A 21,203-nucleotide genomic window follows, 5' to 3' on the forward strand; every position below is an offset into this window, starting at 1 on the left:
TTGAAATAGCTAACCTACTGCTTTCATAATTTGGTGTTATTTAAACTTTTTTTTATTGAAAACCCATTTTTAACTTAAAATGGAAATTGGAAATCAGCATTCTTATGTCATTACATAAATCTGTGATTACTATGGATAATCTCATTCACATGTGATTTCAACTTCCTCTGACCATTATTGTAATAACTATGAAATTTACTTTAAGCCTCATAGTCTCTCCTGAAAATATAACTCATATATACAACAAACCACTGGATGCTGCTATTTGGATAGGCCACAGAAATCTCAAGCTCAATATGTTTCGAACTGATAAACCTTAATCCCAACATGTTCTCTCTCATTTAATGTTACTGAAGTCTATTCATTCACCCAAACCATACTTTTCCTCATGCTCTCTCCTCACAAAATGTCAGTTAGGAATCATAATATGTCTATTTCTGAAAAATCACTGCAATCTGTTCCATATTTTCCACTCCTACCAGCAAGCACTGCCTTAATTCAGAACTACTTGCCAAAATTATCAAAATAGCCTCCTTAATATTATATCTTTGCTTCTAATATTGCCCCATAAGTCCTTTCTTATTGATGCTACCAATATTATATTTTAAAACTAAAATTTAATTATGTCATTCTTGCCTAAACACCCTCAAAGTCATGCTCACATCCTTAGTATAAAGACTCAAATTCTTCAGTGTGACTTACATGACTGACAAAGACAGTTCATATGTATAAAATGCATCTCATAATAGAATCATAGCCAGGAAGGGGTTATCCAGCCCCACCACCCTCCCCATGATATTATAACCCAGCAACCAGGAGAGGTCATATGACTAGTTCTCACAAAAGATACAACAGCTGGAGTGAAACAGCTGGAGTTCCAACCTTAAAGAGAAAATTCTGGCCATAACAACCCAGCCTTAACCACACAGATGAGAGCCTTAAGAGAAAAGGAATCTGGTCCCTGAATCACTGTGTGGAAGAGAGCTCCTAGAGGATCTGTAGGACCCACCCTGGACTGTTACCTGAGAGAAAAATAAACATTTGCTGCATTTGAACTATTACATTTTGAGACATATTTGTTATCATAGTGTAACCTTTGCCGACACAAAATCTTTTATAATTCAATCCCTAATGACATTTCCAACTTTATCCTCCACCATTTCCAACCAACACTGAACTATTGAAAATTCCATAGATAATTCATGCTAACACTTGCTTTTATGCCTTTGTTCCTGCTGTTCTATCTGCAAGGTTATACCCTCTCTTGTCTTTTCATGTAAGACAATGTCAGGCATCAGTCCTCTGGAAAATTTTTTTCTCCTTGTTATGGGCTGAACTGTGTACCCCCACCCCAAATTCATATGTTGCAGCCCTAACCCCCAGTACATCAGAATGTGACTGTATTGAGAAAGAGGGACTTTAAATTAATTAAGACTTAATTGAGGTTAAATGAGATCTTTAGGGTAGGACTTAATTCAACCTGACTGATATCCTTATAAGAAATGGAAATTTGGGCACTCAGAGAAATGCCAAGAGTGCACTCACACAGAGAAAAGATGATGAGAGGACATAGTGAGAAACTGGCCATCTGTAGGCCAAGGAGAAAGACCACAGAAGAAACTCAAACTGCCAACACATTGATCTTGAACTTCCAGCCTCCAGAACAGTGAGAAAATAAATTTTTGTTGTTTAAGCCAATTTGTGGTATTTTGTTATGGCAGCTCTTGCAAACTAATATACTCCTTGAGGAAGGATGTCTGCACCTCTCAAATTCAGTGGCATTCTGAGCATGTCTCCTGTTAGCACTTATCACAGCTATTTTTCAATCATTGGTTTACTTTGTCTCCCTAACTAGTCTGAGAATCTTCGAGGAAAGTCACTCTGCCTTATTTATCTGCTTCAGTAATCCCTGACAATATGGCTGAAAATTTTTAAGAAATGAATAAATGTTCTTTACAATAAATAGATTTCTTCTTTAAAACTTGCAACTTACCAGTAAGTAACTAGTTGGAGTTTTCCCTTGTTGTTAGCCTCCTGACATATCTGGCCAGAGCACCAAATAGGCAGCACTTATTTTGATAATTGGATTTTATTATTGGAGCTCTACCATGCCATGTTTTAAATTGTGTGGGCATCACTTAAAGATGAAGTTTCCATACCTTTGCATATGTACTAAAGTCCAGAAGATGAAATTGGGCTTTAAGCCAGAAAAAAATCTCTCAGTAAAGGTGGTTAGGTTGTCGTAGTGGACTGCTTTTGATATTTTATCTATACTACAATAGCCTCCTTTTTCCAAGAGCTACCTCCTTGTGCAAAGGTGAGTTTAACCTCATTTATTTATTTATTTACTGACTTATTTATTGTTTTTGATTTAAACAGATTTAGAATTCCTTTGCTGCATTTCTTTGGCACTAGTTTATGGTATAAAATAGGTAAATAAACAAAAAACAATTGGAATAATAATTATAATTTTTTAAAAACCCTGTCAACAACTTTCAGTCATTTCTTTATGTTTTATATTTTGAAAAACTTAAAAAAATATCAAATAATCTAAAAGGAAAAACTATTTGTGGGTTATTTACACCTCTGATAAATAGACAAAAACAGATCCAGGTGTCTCTCTGCCTGGGTAATATTCATGAGAACTAGTGCTAGGGACTTAGGCAGTCAGAGGGGCTCCAGCAGTGGCCTGAGACCATGTAGACTTCAGCTGGCACCATCCTGGTTCTCCTTTCCAGAAAGTTCAGGTGTCTAGTGTGAACCCTCTTCCATCACCTTCATGAGCTCCAAGATAAAAGCTCCTGAAGCCACTCCAGGTAAGATCTTCATAAAGGCAGGACCCCCAAAAGTCTCCCCAGCACTCCTCAAACCATTCTGTTCTACAGAAACTATTTCCAGAAATGTGAGCCAGCCCCAGTAGAAGGTAGAAGACCCGGGGTCCTTATGCAGTGGTGGATTTAACCCGGTCTGTATGCCACACTCAGTTGGACTGGAGTGGTCACTAGATACAAGTTTTACTAATAAGATCTAATTCCTAAATTTTGAATTGAGAGTGAGAGAAGCTAATCTCAGTCTCTTTTGAGTGGCTGATACTGAGAAAATTAAACTCCGGCATTGTAGGGCAGTCTTTTGCATTGAGAAACAAAACACTAGACTGAAGAGCAAGACAGCCAAAATACAGAAGGCGTGCAGAGAAAAACAAAGACTAACAGGTGGTTACAGGGGAAGGCGGAGAGGAAGAGGTAAGGGAGAGGGAATGGGAGACGGTGAAGAAGAAGGAGGAGGAAGAGGTAGAGGAGGAGAGGGAGAAAGAGAAATACAGAGGCAGCTGTAATGCCAATTTTCATTTCGCTTTTCAATTCCTTCTGAAGTCTTATTGGATTCTTTCCTATTGGGTCCTATGAGAATCTTATAACAAATTCTATTTTGGCTTGGAAAGAGATTTCTATTATTTATAAGAAAAGCAGTCCTTGCTTGAATAATTTGGGTAGTATAGTTGTCTACAAATTTTGATCACTCAATTTATTCTCCCTTGGTTTTAGCGATAACACTTCAATCATCATTTTGGAGACACTTTCCTTTATTCTAGTCCATAAGATTCATTAGGGCCCACCCCAGGCCATAGTAATTAGTTCGAGAAGGGAAATATGATCCAAAGTGGGCTAATATCTCCATCAGTAATATTTGCTAGAATTATGGAGAGGTTGTGAGAAGTTGAAGCATTTTTTTTTCCTTGAGTTTGCTAACCAGTAAAAATGACAGCCTGTAGCTGCTGGTCATCTTGCTGCCATGAAAAGAGAAATCCTGAGAAGGAAACCAATACTGAAGGCACAGCAAAAGATAGCAAAAGTTTCATACATTCTACATACATCATTGAGCACCAAGATCCATCTGTTTTTAAAGCCCTAGACTCTTGAATTATTTCATCAATAAGTGTCCTTTTTAAAAGCCAGTTTGAGGTGGGCTTTTGTTATTTATAACAGGAAAGTTCAGATAGGCATGGATATCATTTCTCTGTATATGAATTTTTATGTACGCCTAGCATCAAATGCCTAGCATCGTATGAAACATAGCAGATGCTCACAGAATATCTGGTACCGAACAAAGAAGACAAATGCTACCTACTTAGCCATTTTTCTGGGAGAGATGTTGTTTTTATTTTTTAATTAAATTTATTTAGGTGACATTTGTCAATAAAATTATGTAGATTTCAAGTGTATAGTTCAATAATACATCATCTGCATATTGCATTGTGCGTTCACCAACCAAAGTCAAATATTCTATCATCATATATTTGACCCCTTTTACCCATCCATGTCACTTTTGGATATGTCTTTTTACAGCCTTAACTCTTCATTAGACTATTCTGTCAAATCATTGCTCTATCACATGTGGGTTTTAGTCAGAGGGATTAGACGAGAAGGATTATTACTTAAGTCCTTGCTATTTCTTGCCACCTTAACCAATCAGTTACAACATTTGTCCTTCAAAGGCCAAATCCTAAGTAGTTTTTCTTTCTCTATCTCACTACCACTATCTTAATGAGAACTCTCCATCTGAGTCAGCATAATGGCCTCTTGATGAATCTCCATGTCTCTAGACTCTTTTTTCTCCAATCCATTTACTACGATGTAATGAGAAACATCTATCTAATCGCAGTGTCTGGCTGTGATCATTATACAAGTTACAGATAATATATATAAGGGAACTAAAAAATGTGCATGGCACATCAATTAAAATGAAAATCTCCACAGCTATGAAGATATCACAGTAATATTAACAGGTACTTACATTTTTTAGTACTAACTATATACTTAGTGCCTTACTTTATCCAATTTAACTTTTACATTGACAATTTGAGGTACTTTAAAGATGAAGAATCCAACACCCAGAGTGCTTACATAACTGGACTAACGTCACATAGTTAGCTAGTAGACGCGATTATAGCCAAACGCAGGGGCCTGATTTCCAAGTCGTTGTGTAATTTCCCTGCTACTACCTATTGCATCTCTCTACAATGTAATTTGTATATTTTCTGAGCTGAAAAACAAACTAAATATCACCCTTTCTAACTTGGAGAAATTAATGATAATGAGGCACAAAAGCTGATTCAAGAAAATGCCCCAACTCTGCTGCAGATCCTTCTCTTACTGTTTATAGGTTTACAGTTTTGTGAAAAGTAACCCACGAGAGACTTTGCTTTCAGTTGGAACTGTGGGATAGGCATTTACTACAAAATGTCTGCTCTCAAATTCAGACTGTCTCTGTCCACAAGGCATGTGTCTATGCATATAAAACCCAGAGAGTTACTCTAGTAGACTAAATCGGGATGCTTTCCAAGGACATGGAGTCATGGGACAAGGTAACTTAGACAACCTAATCTGATTTGATTTGACGTAGGTAAAAATATTTATTGGTTTTTTTGTTTTTACAAAAAGTTTACATTCATATATTGATGAGACTGAGCAAACCTAACTATATACTTCCATTATTTGCCTTATGTCAAATTAAAAGAAAAACAAAGCAGAAATTTCTTCCTCACAGAAAAAGCTATATTTTTCTTTTAAAATACCTGATTTGTGAAAGTACAGGAGGAAAACATGTAATGGTCCTTCAAAAATCTCATTTCATGATAGAAGTATAAAACATGTATCTTAACATAGAGAAAGGATTACTGGTGTAGACAAACTCAGTGGGATTCTTTATATTCTCAACTAAAAACTCTGTCCGGAGTCCACCATTGTTGATTCCTCAGGAGGCAAAAAGTGCTAAAGATTATTGAATTTAGATTGTGATGAATTCAGTGAAGACTTCCAGTGTACGGCTGACACTGGAAAGATCTTAGGTAAGAAGATTCTGAAATTATTTTCAGATATGTCATAATTTCCATTGAGATAGTAGCCAACATAGGATGAGAGAGCAAAAGGAATCTCAGGGTTTTGTTGATATCTGCTTTCCTTTGTCCCTTCACAGGTAAAGATCCTGAGGCCCCTCATTTCCAGAATCAGACACCTCTGTCTGATGATACCAATCCATATACACTCTCTATAACCTGGGCTACGAGCATGGGCTCTGGGCTCATGCCCTCTGGACTTGAGTCCCAGGTCCACTATGTATTTCCTTAATAAACTTATACAAGTTACTCACTCCCCTCCTTTATTTACCAAACACTTGCCTAACAGTTATCTTGATCCAGGCACTGTTTGAGGCTCTTGATACTCTTAACAACCCAAAAAGATTGTTATCACTCAGGGTTTACAAATGAAGAGATTCATTACAGAGAGTAAGTAAATTTCCCCAGCAAGAGGATAACAGAGTCAGCAGTCAGCCCTCAGGCTGTTTGGTTCCAGAGCCCATGTGTTTTATCACCACTTAACTGGTTGTGCTAAACTGTGGCAAATAATCATTCTTCCTCAGAGTGTGGTAAGACTAAATTGAGATAATCCACACAAACCATCCTATAATAATAGGCATATATCCGCAGTCAGTCTGTGGGGTCTGGAATTAGTCTGTTGAGGTAAAGCTGCTATGTCTGGAAGGCCCTAGATGTCATGGTGCTTTCCCCAACAGCCCACCCCACTGGCACAGTGTGCACACGTGGACTTCTGCTTTAGTTTTCCTGTTTGACATTCCTGTTTCCAATGGGACTGTGCCCCAGACCTGACCTCCAGCTCGTTTGGCCGGGGTCCTGATCGTTTTGCTCCAGGAATCAGGTGTGTGTGGTCACAGGTCTTATGTTCCAGGCCCTGCTACACTTTACTTTCAGTTGTTGATTTGCCCCTGCATGCCCTTGAGCAAGTTTATATCATGCCAGGTATAACTATATAAAAAGATTTTCGGTGACCTGAAGCAGCATAGCAAATTAGAAAAGAAATAAACTCAAGAGTCCCAGATCTGCGTTTGAATCTTACCCTCAGCAGGGTATTCTTAGGAAAGTCGGTTATCTGCTTTATGACTAGTTTGTTCCTTGATAAAAAATAGGGATAAGAATTTTTATCCTCAGGGTCATTGCCAGAATTAAACATATCACATGTGGATATATCTAACTCTGTGTTTAAGCTAAGGTAGATGTTAAACAAAATTCCTTTCTCTCACTTTCTGAAAGCATAGGGAGCTTCATACGTCTGGAAAAATAACTCAAGTTAACTTTTGTATTAGACAAGACACAAACTCAGGTTCTCACACTGCTATAGACTGAGATTACTGAACTTCAGGTAGCATTGCTGAGACTCATCAAAGCTGATAAGGTCATGCATTGCTTACATCACTATTGAGTACTTTCAATTAAAATAACCAGCATGATATGATAGAAACAGTTATACTCCATACACATTTGTTTATTTATCTATGTATACATGTTCAAAAAGTTTATATTTATAAATATTTTGGTTCGTTTTGTTTTGCTAGGATGCCTGATTGTTTGTGCTTGGGAATCCTAAGAAACAAATTGAATTTTTTTTTTTTTTAAAGTCCAGGTAATTGAAATAGAGCATAAATGCTAGACAACACAATAAGATTTCATCAGGGCTGCGGACGCAGTGAGTGTAATGAAATAGTAGGGTTTTCCTGTAATGCCTGAGAAAGAGCCCAGGTCACACTTCGCTGCTTGGGAAGATACAGTAACTGCTGTCGTACAAAACCAACATTCCCTGTAAAATTGAACATGAACCTTTGAGCTTTGCATGTTGCTATTATTCTGAAAATAGCTGCTTACTAACTTTCAGTTATTTGTGATATTTAAAGAAAGTAGGAGACATAATCTAATCACTGAGACTGGAAACTGGCATAGCCCCATATGCAATTAGTTTAGCTAGTGTGTCTGATAATTCTTTTATGTACTTCATTCCTTGTACAAGATATTTCTTAATTATACAGAAACCGATAAGCACATTTTGGTGAAGCAGTCCTTGCATGAACTGAAAAGGAAAAATGATCAGTGGCATTTAATCTGAATTGTGAATAATTTCTCAAGTTTATCTACATTCTTGGCTTAAGAATTTGAGTTCTTGATTCAGGTGCCTAAAATTAGGGTGAATATTCTGATTTTGATCAAGTTAGGATGTATCGAATAGGATTTTTGAAATCTTTGTTATAGTTACTGCATTTTCAGGATGATATTGTACCTATAGGTATATGATAAAAGCTAAGTTTTCTTTCCATTTTCTTATCAACCTGGAATATGTGCATCAAGTTCAAATCTCAAGTCTTGAGTCAAAATATAAGAAGGGCTCCTTATAGGTCATAAAGACATAGCCTGGAGAGCCTTTGTTCTCGGTCTCTGCACCCCAAACATGGAGGCAGGGAGATGAGGGAAAGACAATGAAGAAGCAATGTGGGTCAAGTGCAAGCTCATGTGTGATATCCATTCAAATATATTAGCATTACTATATTTTAGTACTTAGAAGTATTTGTGATAGGCTACTTTAACTCTCTGGCATTCTTTGCTGTAATTCAGCCTTGCCTTTAAATGCTCCTAACCAGAGAGGGGCCAGGTATGAATTAAAAGACCAGAGCCTAGATGGGAATTGGGCTGCCCTTGACAGTCTCACTTCTGCTGTGGATGGTTCTCCATTCCAAATGTTTACTCTAGATAGATATCTCATAAACAAAAATTAGAACATGCCTCTCAAAAGCTCTATTAGTATTAAAACGCTTTCTTAGAGTTAAGTATTAGAATAGATTCTAATGTAGTTTGTACTTTATCCACAGAGCTCCTCCATTGTCTTTTTGTGTGTAGAGTAAAGCCATTGAGAGAAAAGTTTTTAGTGATGGAGAGGAAGTTACATACACACACACACACACACACACACACACACACACAAATGTATTATCTCTCGCACACACACACACACACATACCCACACACACACGTGCATATGCATATGCCTACAGATAAAGATACAAAAGATTTGTTTCTTACAAAATATTTGGAACAGTTCAAGTCCCTAGGGTTAAAGTCTCTTCCCTTAAGAAGTTTGGTATTTCATAATTTTCTATGTACAAAATACTGTTCCACATTCTCCCTATGCCCTAAATTACTTTCTGATGTTTTAATGATGAATAGTCAAGCAACATTCAGTTAGCTCCACATCTTTAAATTATTCAAAAGAACTGAGCACCTTCTCTTAAAGTGTCTCACAACACCACAGAACACTGAGTAGGAAGAAAAGGATATTCAGACAAAAGGAATGGCAAGCTTAAAATTGGAGACAAGAAATGTAAAGTAGTTCAGAAGACTACAGTTCAAAGGAAAGGGGGAATGATGAAGTTAGTTAGACAAATGGTAAAGGTCGTGATGGATTTTGTAAGCCTTGTGAAAGAGTTTGGAAAGCAATGATATGCATCATTAACTGAAAAGAAAAATGTCAAGGACATTTGTACTGAGACTTAGCTTGCCAAGAGTTGTGCGGTCATCAATGCATTTCAGTTTGGGCTGCTCGTATTTTGGTCAGGGGGTCGCCTGATGAGAGAGACTGGTGGCACAGATAGTGAAGACCTGAATACTCCAGAGCAGCACTGTTCGACCCAACTTTCTATACTGTCCATTAACCGCTAGTTACGTATGGCTTTGCGAATGCAAAATAAGGCTCCTGCACTGAAGATGGTAATTGCCTTTAGGGCACTGGATAGTGAAGGAAAAAAAAAATAGGCTTGTTGAGGATTAAATGCTAGAAAAAATGGGCAGAACTCCACAATCCCTTCTGCAAATCCAGGACAATATTACGAATGCAGCCAAGTTCAATGACTGCGGGACACACCAGATTTAAAGAGTGAATGTGTCAAAGTCCAGAGGAACATTCTAGCACAGTCTGGCAAGAGTTAAGGAGCAGGGCAAACTTGTAGGAGAGTCAGAAAAATTCTTCTGGAACTGATTCATTAAAGCAGAATTGTATTAGAAACACAAGGTGTGGTCTCCGAAAATTGACCTTCATCAGTCTTAAAGAAGAAACAGCCTGAACTAAATATCCTATTGCCTGTGGGGGGATTAACTAACCAAGAGGAAAACAAAATAGAAGACACCTTGAATGTCTTTCTTCTTGTGCATCTAGAACTGTTGACTGTCTACTGGTAAATATGCCCCGCCCCCAAATGGACACCAGTTATATGACTATTAGTCCAGAACTGTGAGGGGTTCTTTTTAAATAAATACTCTGCCTGCAGACCTAGACTCTGAAATATTTCAGGTGACTAATGAGGAAGAATTGAGGCAGGCCTGTAGAACTAATTCCTTCACCTTCTTATAAGTAAACTAAAGGAGTTGGTTTGCTAATGTTTCAGGAGAAAAAAGGGGTATGCTCTATTAGCAATCTAGTACTTCAGACAAAAATCAGATAACACACTAGAAAGCCAAATATGCAAGAGATATTTTAGAATGAGATTCTGTTCCACAGAGAGCTTGCACTGATATAGTTTTCTTAATTATGCCTCACCTTTTAGACATAATTTATATGCTGATAAAATTTCAGCATTTCATGCTGCTCTTTAAATATATTCCTTTTCTTTTTAAGTGAAGACACTATTAATCATAATTTTAATGTGTCCAGTAAAACTAAATGTTAACCATCTATTGTATGCTTAATTATTTTCATCTTTGTCTAAATTATATTTTTTATCTTAGCTTTTAATCACATTTATAAATTTTTAGATTTTAATTTTTTACTTGCTTTTAAATAATAAGAGAAAATGGTAACAAAATAGTCAAATGATTTTGCAATACCACTGCCCAAGACAAATTTAGAGATGTGGCATAACCTATAAGAAGAGATAGTAAAAAAATGAATGTTTGTCAGCATATTACAAATCTTTAAATTTGGCATAGAAAAGGTCATATTATGGTGTCGGTGCATAAATCACAAAACACAGATATTAAAACGCAGTGTTTCCAAGTCAAGAGCAAGCTCTTTTTTCCCTGTACTTCACTATATTTTGTCATTATGTGATGGGGAGGTGTGCCAGTGTACCTTCAGCAGGGAAGCATACAGGTTGAAAGAGGTGGAGATTGATTGGGCAGCACTGAAAAAGAAAAGAGAAAGAATGCCAATGTTTACTGAACACCTAGGTACTTAAAGATGCACCTAATTATCTCGCTTATTCTTCACAGCAACTCCTTCGCTCATCACACAAATATGTCTTTACTATCTTTAATATTCCAGGCACTGTGCTTGGTAGAGACAAGGCTGAACTAGACCAAGCCAGTCTCTGCCTTTGTGAAACCCATAATCTTATATAGATAACAAACAAGGAAGTAAACAGACAAATAAAAACAAATTGGAAATTAGGATATGCTCCATGAAGGAAATAAATGAGCCGAGGTAGCAAATAAGAGAGGAAACTACTGTATGTAGGAAGGTCAGGAAAGACTGTTTTGAGAAAGTTATTTAACCAAAGAAGGAAAACCAAAGGAAAAGAGAGCTGTCCATGTAAGAAATAGAAAAGAAAAGCGGATGACATGTGAAAGGCCCTAGGATGAGAAAGATTGCTGTCCACTGAGTTATGAATGGGCGGCGGGGAGGGGAGGGGTTGTTGAGGCTAGAATGGAAGCAGAAAAATTATCAGCAAGCTCTTGGTGGTGGTGTAGCTGAGAGACAAGATTCGCCTGAGTTAAAATAGGAGTATTAGAGATGAAGAGAAGTGAACAGTAGTATCACTTTACATATTTTGGAGGTAGAAATATATTTTATGGTAGTACTTGCCACATTTACTTATTACTATCTCCATATAACAGATGAGAAACAGCCTCAAAAATTAGGAAATTAACTAAAACTCTTATAATAACTTTGGGATGGAGTTATGAACCCTGCCTTCCGTGAATCCTTTCCACGGCATCAAACTCCTTCGCCTTTTTAATTCAAAGTTAATGTAGGTTTTAAAGGGTTCTAAGAGTGAAACCTTTTGCCAGTCTAATGATTTTGAATTAGGATATGCTTTATTAACCAGGGCAGCTTACAGATTTTTCAGTTCATAAACCCATAACTTCGTTTTATCTGAAAGAGGTACAAAATTCTACAAACACTCCAGATACATTTCTTCTGCACAAAATGTCAAAATACTGTTGCATTTCTTCCAGAGATGTGCTGCATTTTCTTCAGCCTGTGGAGAAGTTTCTACTAACTAAAGCAAGAACCAGTTGCAACTCTGAATGATGCACTGTTCTTACCATAAGTCTAAATTGGGTTATTTGAGTGGCCAACCTGTTTTTTCAGCTTTGCTAAAAATATGCCTGTATCTGCCTATATTTAAAATGGCCCTGGTTGCTGATAATCTTTCAGCTTGCCAAGTAAATCAACACGTGGAAAGGCTTAACATCAGTAGGCTTGGAGTCGAGAGCTGAGCTGAAAAGGACCTTGCCCTTTTAAACTCAGAACTCCTACAGTTATTTCCTACATTTTTATTCTGTCTTTACTCTTGAGGTTCTGGGGTGTATATTAAGGCTGCTCACTAGTGCTTCCATTTCTCCTTTTTCTTGGTGCACAGTAAGATTGTATTTCCTCACTCTTTGCAATTGGCATGCCATAGTACTTGCTCTAGAATTATTTAGAGCTTCTATACAATTCACTTCATTTTCCTACTACATAACCTCATCTTGACCGGTACAGGTTCCTTCATACTCTTGATGTGAAGGAAAATACAAATTTCCAAATTAGAGACAGTATAGTGGCAGAAAATGAGGAGGTTTGATTTTAAATAGAGCTGTATTTAATCATTTGCAACTTACTCTCTGAGCCTTCTTTTTCTCAGCTGTAAAAGAGAGACAATAGCAAAGTTTGCTCTAACAATTTAGTATGTCAAGTGCCTAGTAGGATGTCAAACTACAGATGATGTTCAATGTTCAATAGCTATTTTTATGATGAATAATGATAAATAGACTAAAAATCTAGAAGGATATGTGCATGAGGCAGAACTGAATCTGAAGAGACTACAGAAAGGGGGAAAATTTGTCATTTGTCCCCTCTTACTTCCCCTTTCTTCTCTCCCTGTAAGCTTCTTCCTTGTCGCAAACACAGCTTTCCCTTCCTCAGTGTACCCTGTTGCTTTCTCTGCCTTCTTCCCACTCCTCTGTCATGAGCCACTACCAGGAAAGTGTGTATCGTTCATTAAATCACTTATTAAAAGTAGCTGCATTTTAACAGAAATTAAATGAAAGGACTAAAGCTCCAATATATCAATGCATATATTTGTATATGGTTCAGTGTTTCAGTTATATATGTTCAGTTATATACGTTACATATTGTACATTTTTTAAAATGTTACTTCTGTTTTTCCTTTGCATCATATAGCTTCACATCTTTCTCTGGTTCCTATTCCCAAGTAACACACAATCAAGAGGATTTCATTCACTTAATAAGTATATGAAGAAAGAAAAAAAGAGAGAGAGAAAAGAAGGGTGGGAGGGAGGCACAGAGGAAGGGAAAGTAGGAAGACAAGAAGGAAAGAAAAAGAAAACTCCCTACTAAGAAAAACAATTCTAAATTCAGGTGGAGATACTTTTCCTTCTGAGGATGGTCTGATTTCGTTCTATCAGCAGAGATTGGAAGGACTTGAAGTTACTCTGCCTTTGCCCTCTTTCCCCAGTAGAGATGTAAGAGATATAAAAACTTTTTATAACACTTCTGATAATATCACTAGAAATTGTCCATTAATTTCCAAAGCAGGACCTCCTGCCTGGAAGACTTTTAGCCCTATTTGATTTTATCATTTATTCATGGGTAGAATTATTCCAGAAATATATTTTAGGGCCTAATCTCATCACTATATATAATTATACATTCCTTTTTCAAACAGCTAACCAGATTATCTAATGAAAAACCAAAGAGACAAAGGGATTTCCCAATACTCAGTCTAGGATTGGTTGTAGCTGAACTTTTGCTGTTTATGCCACCTCAAGTAGCTATTTCCAACCTCACATAAAAGGAGAGCCTGTACAGGTTTGGGACAGCTGTCTCCATCATGAAGAAGGGTTAGTTTCTTATATAGTCTCAGAGTCTGGAATGTAAAATGTAAAATTATTAAGTACATGGTGAACATTGTCAAATGGATCATATCGATTCAGTCCCTCTATTTGCTACCATCATTAGTATACATAGAGATACCCTAAATAATTATAGGCATTTATAATTAGGTTTTATTGGGAATGTATTTCAAGAAAATAATTTGTTCAGCTATGTACCAGATGAGTAATAGTCGGGTGCTGGCAAAATCTCCCACCATGACTGTGAAAACACAGCAAAAAGCAGTGATACAAAAATAACTTTAGAAAGATGTTGAAAGTTTCACTATTTTTCCAAAAACAATTGCATCACTTCTTAGAAACATAAGAACATATCTTTTCAACCATTGTTTTTCTTTTTAAAAAGTATGGGGGGAGTATGTAAATACAGTAACAAAATGAAAAAGTACAGCCAATGGAATTATACTGGCACAACCTACTAGTCAGGGTTAGAACAAGAATATGTATATTAAAAATAAACACCGAACAATATTCTGTTCGATCATGAATATCTTTTCAAAGACGCCAAAGCAACAAGATGATTTCAAGGAGGAAAACAAATAACAAAGTATCTTCACTCTCGGGAAGGAAAGGGGTACAGCCCTGATCAGTTGGGGAAAAAAATCAGTTGGGGATTCACAAAATCAAACTATTCCTTAGAAAAATAGAAGGGAGGTAGTATGTCAAGGGAAGAGCGGTAGTTAGCCCCTGGATTGAAATCATGACTTTCTTAGTCCTCAGAGAATTTGAACTACATGCATTTCCTAAGCTGCAGCTACACTCCCAAAGTTCTAACATCTGGGCCCCATTTGACAAACGCAGTTCTCAAGCTTTAGTGTGCATCTAGAGGGTGTCTAAAACACAGATTGCTGGGCTGCAGTCCCAGAGTTTCAGATTCAGTAGGTCTGGAGTGAGATCAAAGAATTTGTATTTCTACTTATTGAAAATTATTCCCAGGTGATGTTGATGTTGCTGGTCTGTGGATGATGCTTTGAGAATTACTGTACTACATAAATGTTGTCAAGCCTGCTCAATGGAAAGAATCACCTGGAAAGAACGTATTTATTATTTATTTATTTATTATTAAATTTTGGGGGGTGATATTAGCTAATAAAATTATGTTTCAAGTGTACAATTCAATAAATACATCATATGTATATTGCATTGTATGTTCACCACCCAAAGTTAAATTTCCTTCTGTCGCCTTATATTTCATCCCCTTTATCTTTATTTACCTCCTCCCATCCCCCCATCCCTTTGATGACCACTAAATTGTTGTCTGTGTCTCTGAGTCTCTGTTTTTCTTGTTCATTGCTTTCAGTTTTATATCCTACATATGAACAAAATCATATGGTTCTCAACTTTTTCTGTCTGACTTATTTTGCTTAGTATGATAAAAATACAAAATCACAGGTCCCTTGCCAGATTTTCTGACTCAACTTCCAGGGAAGAGATGAGGATTCTCTATTTTGGGTGATTAGTATGATTAGATAAATTTGGCAAATGCTACACCAAATATCCATGAGTTTCATTTCAGCGGCTGTCCTTTCCCCACGTGGTACCAATGAATGGGTTTCAGGATATGGCTGTAGTTGTGTAATGAATTAAGAGTAGCGCAACCACTAAATTCTGTAACCCTAATATGCTGGCCTTATAGACCAACCATAGAACCCCACTCTTTTTCATGAACATGTTCCCTGGGAGACGGTCTTAATACCACTGGCCCTGGTACCATGTTTCAGTCCAGAGACCACCCTGAAACAAAATCAGATAATGTAGCTTTTTACTCTTTAGCTTCTCTTTATCCCATAGCCTACATCTTGCTTTGAACATTAATGGGAGCTCTAGCCTCAGGCTGTTTCTTCTTTAACCTGCAAGCATTTGCATATAACTTTTGTTCTAAGAAGTTTTATTTCAAAATTACCTTCTCGTTTTTTGGCAGGAATATTCTTGCTGGCACCTGCAGAGGAAATACCACTGGTTCAGCAGCTGGCTGATGGTAATTCAAGTTAACTTGTTAAAGGATGGTTGGAGATTTGCAAAAATCTTGGGTAAAATTGTTTGGGACTCTATTATGTCCATATGCCTCTTTGGCACACACATAATTCTTATCTCTAAGATCCAAATTCCAGCCACTTACTCAAAATTGTGGCATGTGGTAAATAACTTTTTTAGACAATCTTTTACTTTGGGAAAATTTATAGTGGTTTTAAGAAAATGGCCTCACATATATTATCTCTAACCTTTTCAGCAACTCTACAAGGTAGGTGTTACTCTCTTTTACAACCAAGGAAATTGATACTAAGTAAGATTAAAAGCAGAATTTTCAAGGTTACTCTCACAAGGTTATGCCATTCTTTCTCAGTTCTGTCTGCTACATCTACCTATAGGTATAGAATTGAAATTCAGCTCCTACACCAAGGTAAGAGATGACATAGATAACTAAAAAAATTATTTATATATAGGCTTATATTTATCTCATTATTTTTTTCTAACAGCAATCATCCCATATTCAACAAATATTTACAGTTGTCTTCTTCAAGCATCTAAGGACTCATCTATGCTTAAGTTTAAACACTGACCAAAATAGCACAACATTAATGAGGAAAAGTAAATAAAGAATCAACTCTCAACTAAATGCCACACTTACCCATAGTATGTGTACCTAGTTGTCTTAAACATCACTCACACAGATTGCAATCTGGTCACTTAGTCTCTCCATTGAGTTTTTATTGAACAATTTCTATGTGCTTAGCACAGTGCTGGACTCTGTAGGTATCTATAAGAGATATATAAAGCATGGGTCCTGCCCACAGGGAGCTTACAATATGGTTGAATTAAAAAAAAAACAAAACAAAACTACAAAGGCTCTTGAAGATACATATTGTACAAATTATTTTTATATAAAAAACATTTTAGATAATGAACAAAATAAAGCTTTAGAATATAAATGAAATGAAGAAACACTTTTATCTATAAGATGAGCCTAGAGATATTTTAAATTAACAAAATATTTAGTAAAAGCCTGGATTAAAGAAAAATAGAAGCACAAATATTTTTAAGACAGCAATTAAACATTTAAGTATTCATAGTGATTAAAAGTATATCAAGCAAGGTATGTTTTATACAGACCCTTAAGGTACATAAATAATTACAATTATCTTAACAGCAGGTTCCTTTTGAACGTGCTTCCAACTATCGAGGATGTTGATAAATTTTTGTTCTCTTAAGTAGTTCCTATTGTTTCTTTATAACCTGGATTTCATTATTTATTTAATTTTTAAAAGTAATTCTTGTAGATAGTAAAAATGTGGTCAATTCAACTCTGTCTAAATTTTAATATATTTTGTGGACCAAAGTCCTCTTCTAACTATGAGAGATATACACATTTACATATAAAAGATAATGTCTCTAATTTTCTCCTCCATCCTTGGGAGAATTTGGATAAATACAGCTTCTGATGGAAGCTCAATCTTCTAATCCTAACATTCTTTGCTTTCTTACCTCTCCCTGGCTCTAAGAACTTGGCATGGCTTGGCATACCTCTTCTCATTACTGTGGCCCAACCTCTCTTGGGAGCAGCTCAGCTGTGTTGTACATTTGTTTGTTTGTTTTGTTTTGTTTCACCATGGGTCGCAGTGGTGTTGAATGAAAGAACTGGTTCTGCAATAGGATAGAGGTGGGAGTAGGCAGCAGTTCATTTCTTCCAATGCAAAGCCATAGGTTTAAAATTACATAGAATATATCATATGTTGTCAAGAACTATATCTATACAGCCTACTTATAAAGCATATTAATGCCACAAATTTGTTTTGCATATGTATCCCATAGAGCTTTACAGCAATTACTATAATTATAATAAAACACAGATCAAGCACCATTTCTCCATGCGTAACATTCTTTGACAGAGTTTCTAAGAAATTTATTTTATTTTGAAGTTTGATCCTATCCTCAATAACTTCATTATATAATTATAGGAATCTATGTTTATTAAAGACATTAAAGAAAATAAAGATAAAAATATCTGTTAAAAAATCAATAATTATATTACTGAATAATGATCCAGAATATTTGATGTTACAGAGCTTATTGTTTTGGGTGAATTTAGTATGCAATGCATACATTTCTGGGGTTAAAAACAAAAGTATCAAAAGTATTTTTTACCAATATGTACTGTCTTTATATCATATTTCAACCTATTTGGACAAAGATCATTTCTAGTTTTTTGAGAAATATCTTTGCCATATAGTCATTATTTTTCAAGCTTTTCCAATCATTTTATTACTTTATCACTTTCACGGATAGAGCTTCATTAAACATTGTTATGTCAAACTTCATGTGACTATTCTGCCTGGATGTAGCATTTTTAAATCAGGAAAGTTTAACATGAAATTTACCAAGTTGAACAATGACATAGAAACAAAGGGCTTTCTATCACATTCATTGACATTTGCAACTACTAGTCTTATACATAAATTGTTCCTTTGTTGAGAATTTACAAAATTACATCTTTCTTGGTGTCAAATACTGCACTAGTGCTGGGAGACCTATTAAGAAAATATAAGAAGAGGGTTCTGACCACCATGGGATAGAATTTTGTCAAGGGAAAAAAGATATATAGAATGAAAATATTTAAGGAATAAATCAATAATCATCAAAATGAGCATGATACGACTTCAGAGTTGGGAATAGAAGTGAGAGGAGAACAAAGGTACTTAAATTGTTTAAGGCCTAAGGACAAGGTGAGACTTGAACATAGGGAAGGTGGTTAGATTTTGCATGGGTAAAAATAATCGTGAGATATTATAAACAAGAATAGCATTCAGAGGCCTAAAGTTGATTCTGTCCATGACATTTAAACTCCCACAGTCAGGCAGCCAGTTTATAGTTGATAATGAGATCATATTACATAGTTGAAGATAAGTTTGGATAAAGAATTAATCACAGTAAATACTTACTGAGTACCTATTGTGTTACACTCACTTCACATATATTATCACAATAACCCTACAGGTAACTACTATTAGCTTTGGTTTATAGATTAATTCATTGAGACTCCATGAGATTAATTAATTTTCTCAAGGTCACAGAACTAGTGAGTGGCACAGCCAGATTTAAATCTAAGTTTAGTTCCAGAACCCATGCTTCCATAACTATATCGTATTATTTCATAAATGGAATATTATTGTAACAAACTTTACATCCTACTGTGCTATGGGGAGAACAGTAAACCTGGAATCAAAATACTTGACCTTGGATCTGATTTCTTACTTATATTAACTATATGACATTGGAGAAGCCCTCTCGAAACTTTACCCTATTTTGTAAAAATAAAATAACTAGATGACAGCTAGACAACCGTGAAGATGGATAATGGACAAATAGATGTAATGGAAGCATGGACATTCCTATGATGATTGGAAAATTCTATTTGCTCAATAAAATTTGTTGAATTTAAACCGGAATCAAGAAATTGTACGAAGCATTGTTTATACTGCTTTGTGGTTGTTCCATGAGGCCTTTTCAAATACGGATGTGAATGAAAAGAATTATAGTTTATGGCTAATTCACAACTGGTTCAACTATTTAAGAAAAATGAATCAACTATTTTGGCTTAATTTAGTTGGCTGAAATGACAATGGAGTCACAGTATAGGCTTCTATGGCAAAAATGCTGATATCATATTATCTTTTCTTCTCAAGATGTCCTTGTCGGTGACAGTATGGCCCTTACTTAGTACAGTTCTTAAAGAAGGGACACTAAATAAATATGTGTTGAATTAAATAAAATGAGGAAAGGGAAAGGAAGGAGGAAGAGACGGGGAGGAATAAAAGCGAGAGAAAGGAAGGCTGGTTGGACTTATAAGCAGTTAAGATCATATTAGCTAAAAGATATTAGATGGCTCAAAGTCTTTTCCAAAGGTCTGCAGAATTTCTTATTTCAATTCAGATAAAATAGATTTCTTTCATAAGAAAGTAATAAAATTTGATATTTGATAACTATGTCACTTATTAATTTTGCCTTTTTTTATGCCACCAGAGAATGAATTTTAAGAAATCCTGAATTTACGATGGTAAGTCAGAAGGCTGTGCTTGGATTTTTTATTGCTTTAACTCAACAGTTAATCATCCAGCCTCATTATCGCTTTCTATGACACTTCAAGAGAGCCCTTAACTCCATCACTCTTTTCAGTCTTCAAAGACAGAGAAATAATTAAACTGATTCCTGAGTTACTAAATGACACATAACCGGAATATAGACATAAGGACTTTGAATTTCAAACTTAGCTCAGAAGGATACATCTTCAAAACATTAATCACACATTTTGCATAAATATATTTTGACTTGATACAGTCCTGCCTTCAACTGGTATCTTTTTCTTATGAAGTTTGTCCTATTCATTGAATTCTTGCTCTCAATATGATAACTTTACATTGTCAACAACTTTTACTAATTTTTCAAACTCATTATAAAATCAAAACAACCACATAATGTACAGACGTCCACATCGATTGAGACTCAGGTAAAGGTTTGAAGTTGGCGACAAACTCCTGGAAAATGGGTTTTTCTTTTTCTCACTTTTTCATCAATCATCATCTGGGAAATCCTGCCCAACTTCTTAAATATGTACTCAAAATCCAGTCCAAGAAGACAGTTTAACATTCAGAAGTGCGGGTTATAGCAATAAATCTGGTCTCAATGGATACTATTGACAAGAGTAAAAAAAAAAAAAAACATTAAAAAAACATTAAAATAAGAAAAGATAAAAAATAAACAATCTAAATCAAAATTTAAAATTCTCTTTCTCAGGTGGGAAGAAATACTCAAACTCGGGGAAGTAGTAATTGCAATAAAAAATTCATCTCTGTAAGAATAGAGAGAAAAATATGTAATAAACATGAATAGGGATACTTTTTTGTGGGGAGGGTGAGAGGAATAAGATGTAAGTAAGAAGTATAAATGTTTTCGATATCAAAACATTCTTGTTTGAAGTAATTACATCTGTGTTTTCTAAATAAAAGCAATTTAAATAACTGGATTTTTAAATCACTCAAGCCTCTGGATCATTTAATTATGCTAAGTATATGCTTTTTTTCTTAGTAAATTTTCTGGTTTCCAAGTTTGCAATATAGGAGAATAATCTAATAATGAAGCAATATCAATTGTAGACACATTGAATGGTCAAACAATGTTGCCATAAAAACAAACCCCAATC

At 35.6% G+C, this 21,203-nt stretch overlaps 1 protein-coding gene across 3 annotated transcripts in view; it reads right to left on the reverse strand.

Annotated features, from left to right (window-relative positions):
- Nucleotides 1-21,203, reverse strand: part of PTGER3 (prostaglandin E receptor 3) — a 163,284-nt gene that overhangs the window by 69,024 nt on the left and 73,057 nt on the right. The window contains exon 4 of one of the 3 annotated variants that reach the window (XM_039838590.1): nucleotides 16,688-17,650. The exons of 1 other annotated variant lie outside the window; for it this stretch is intronic. In XM_039838590.1, coding sequence (XP_039694524.1) covers nucleotides 17,611-17,650 — 40 coding nt within the window. In that variant the 3' untranslated portion in view covers nucleotides 16,688-17,610. Of the gene's footprint in view, nucleotides 1-16,687; nucleotides 17,651-18,239; nucleotides 20,694-21,203 lie in introns of those variants that run through there. One more of the 3 variants, XM_039838591.1, reaches the window with a different exon arrangement.

This window comes from Pteropus medius, unplaced genomic scaffold (genome assembly GCF_902729225.1).
Source record: "Pteropus medius unplaced genomic scaffold, Ma_sr-lr_union100, whole genome shotgun sequence".
NCBI lineage: Eukaryota > Metazoa > Chordata > Mammalia > Chiroptera > Pteropodidae > Pteropus > Pteropus medius.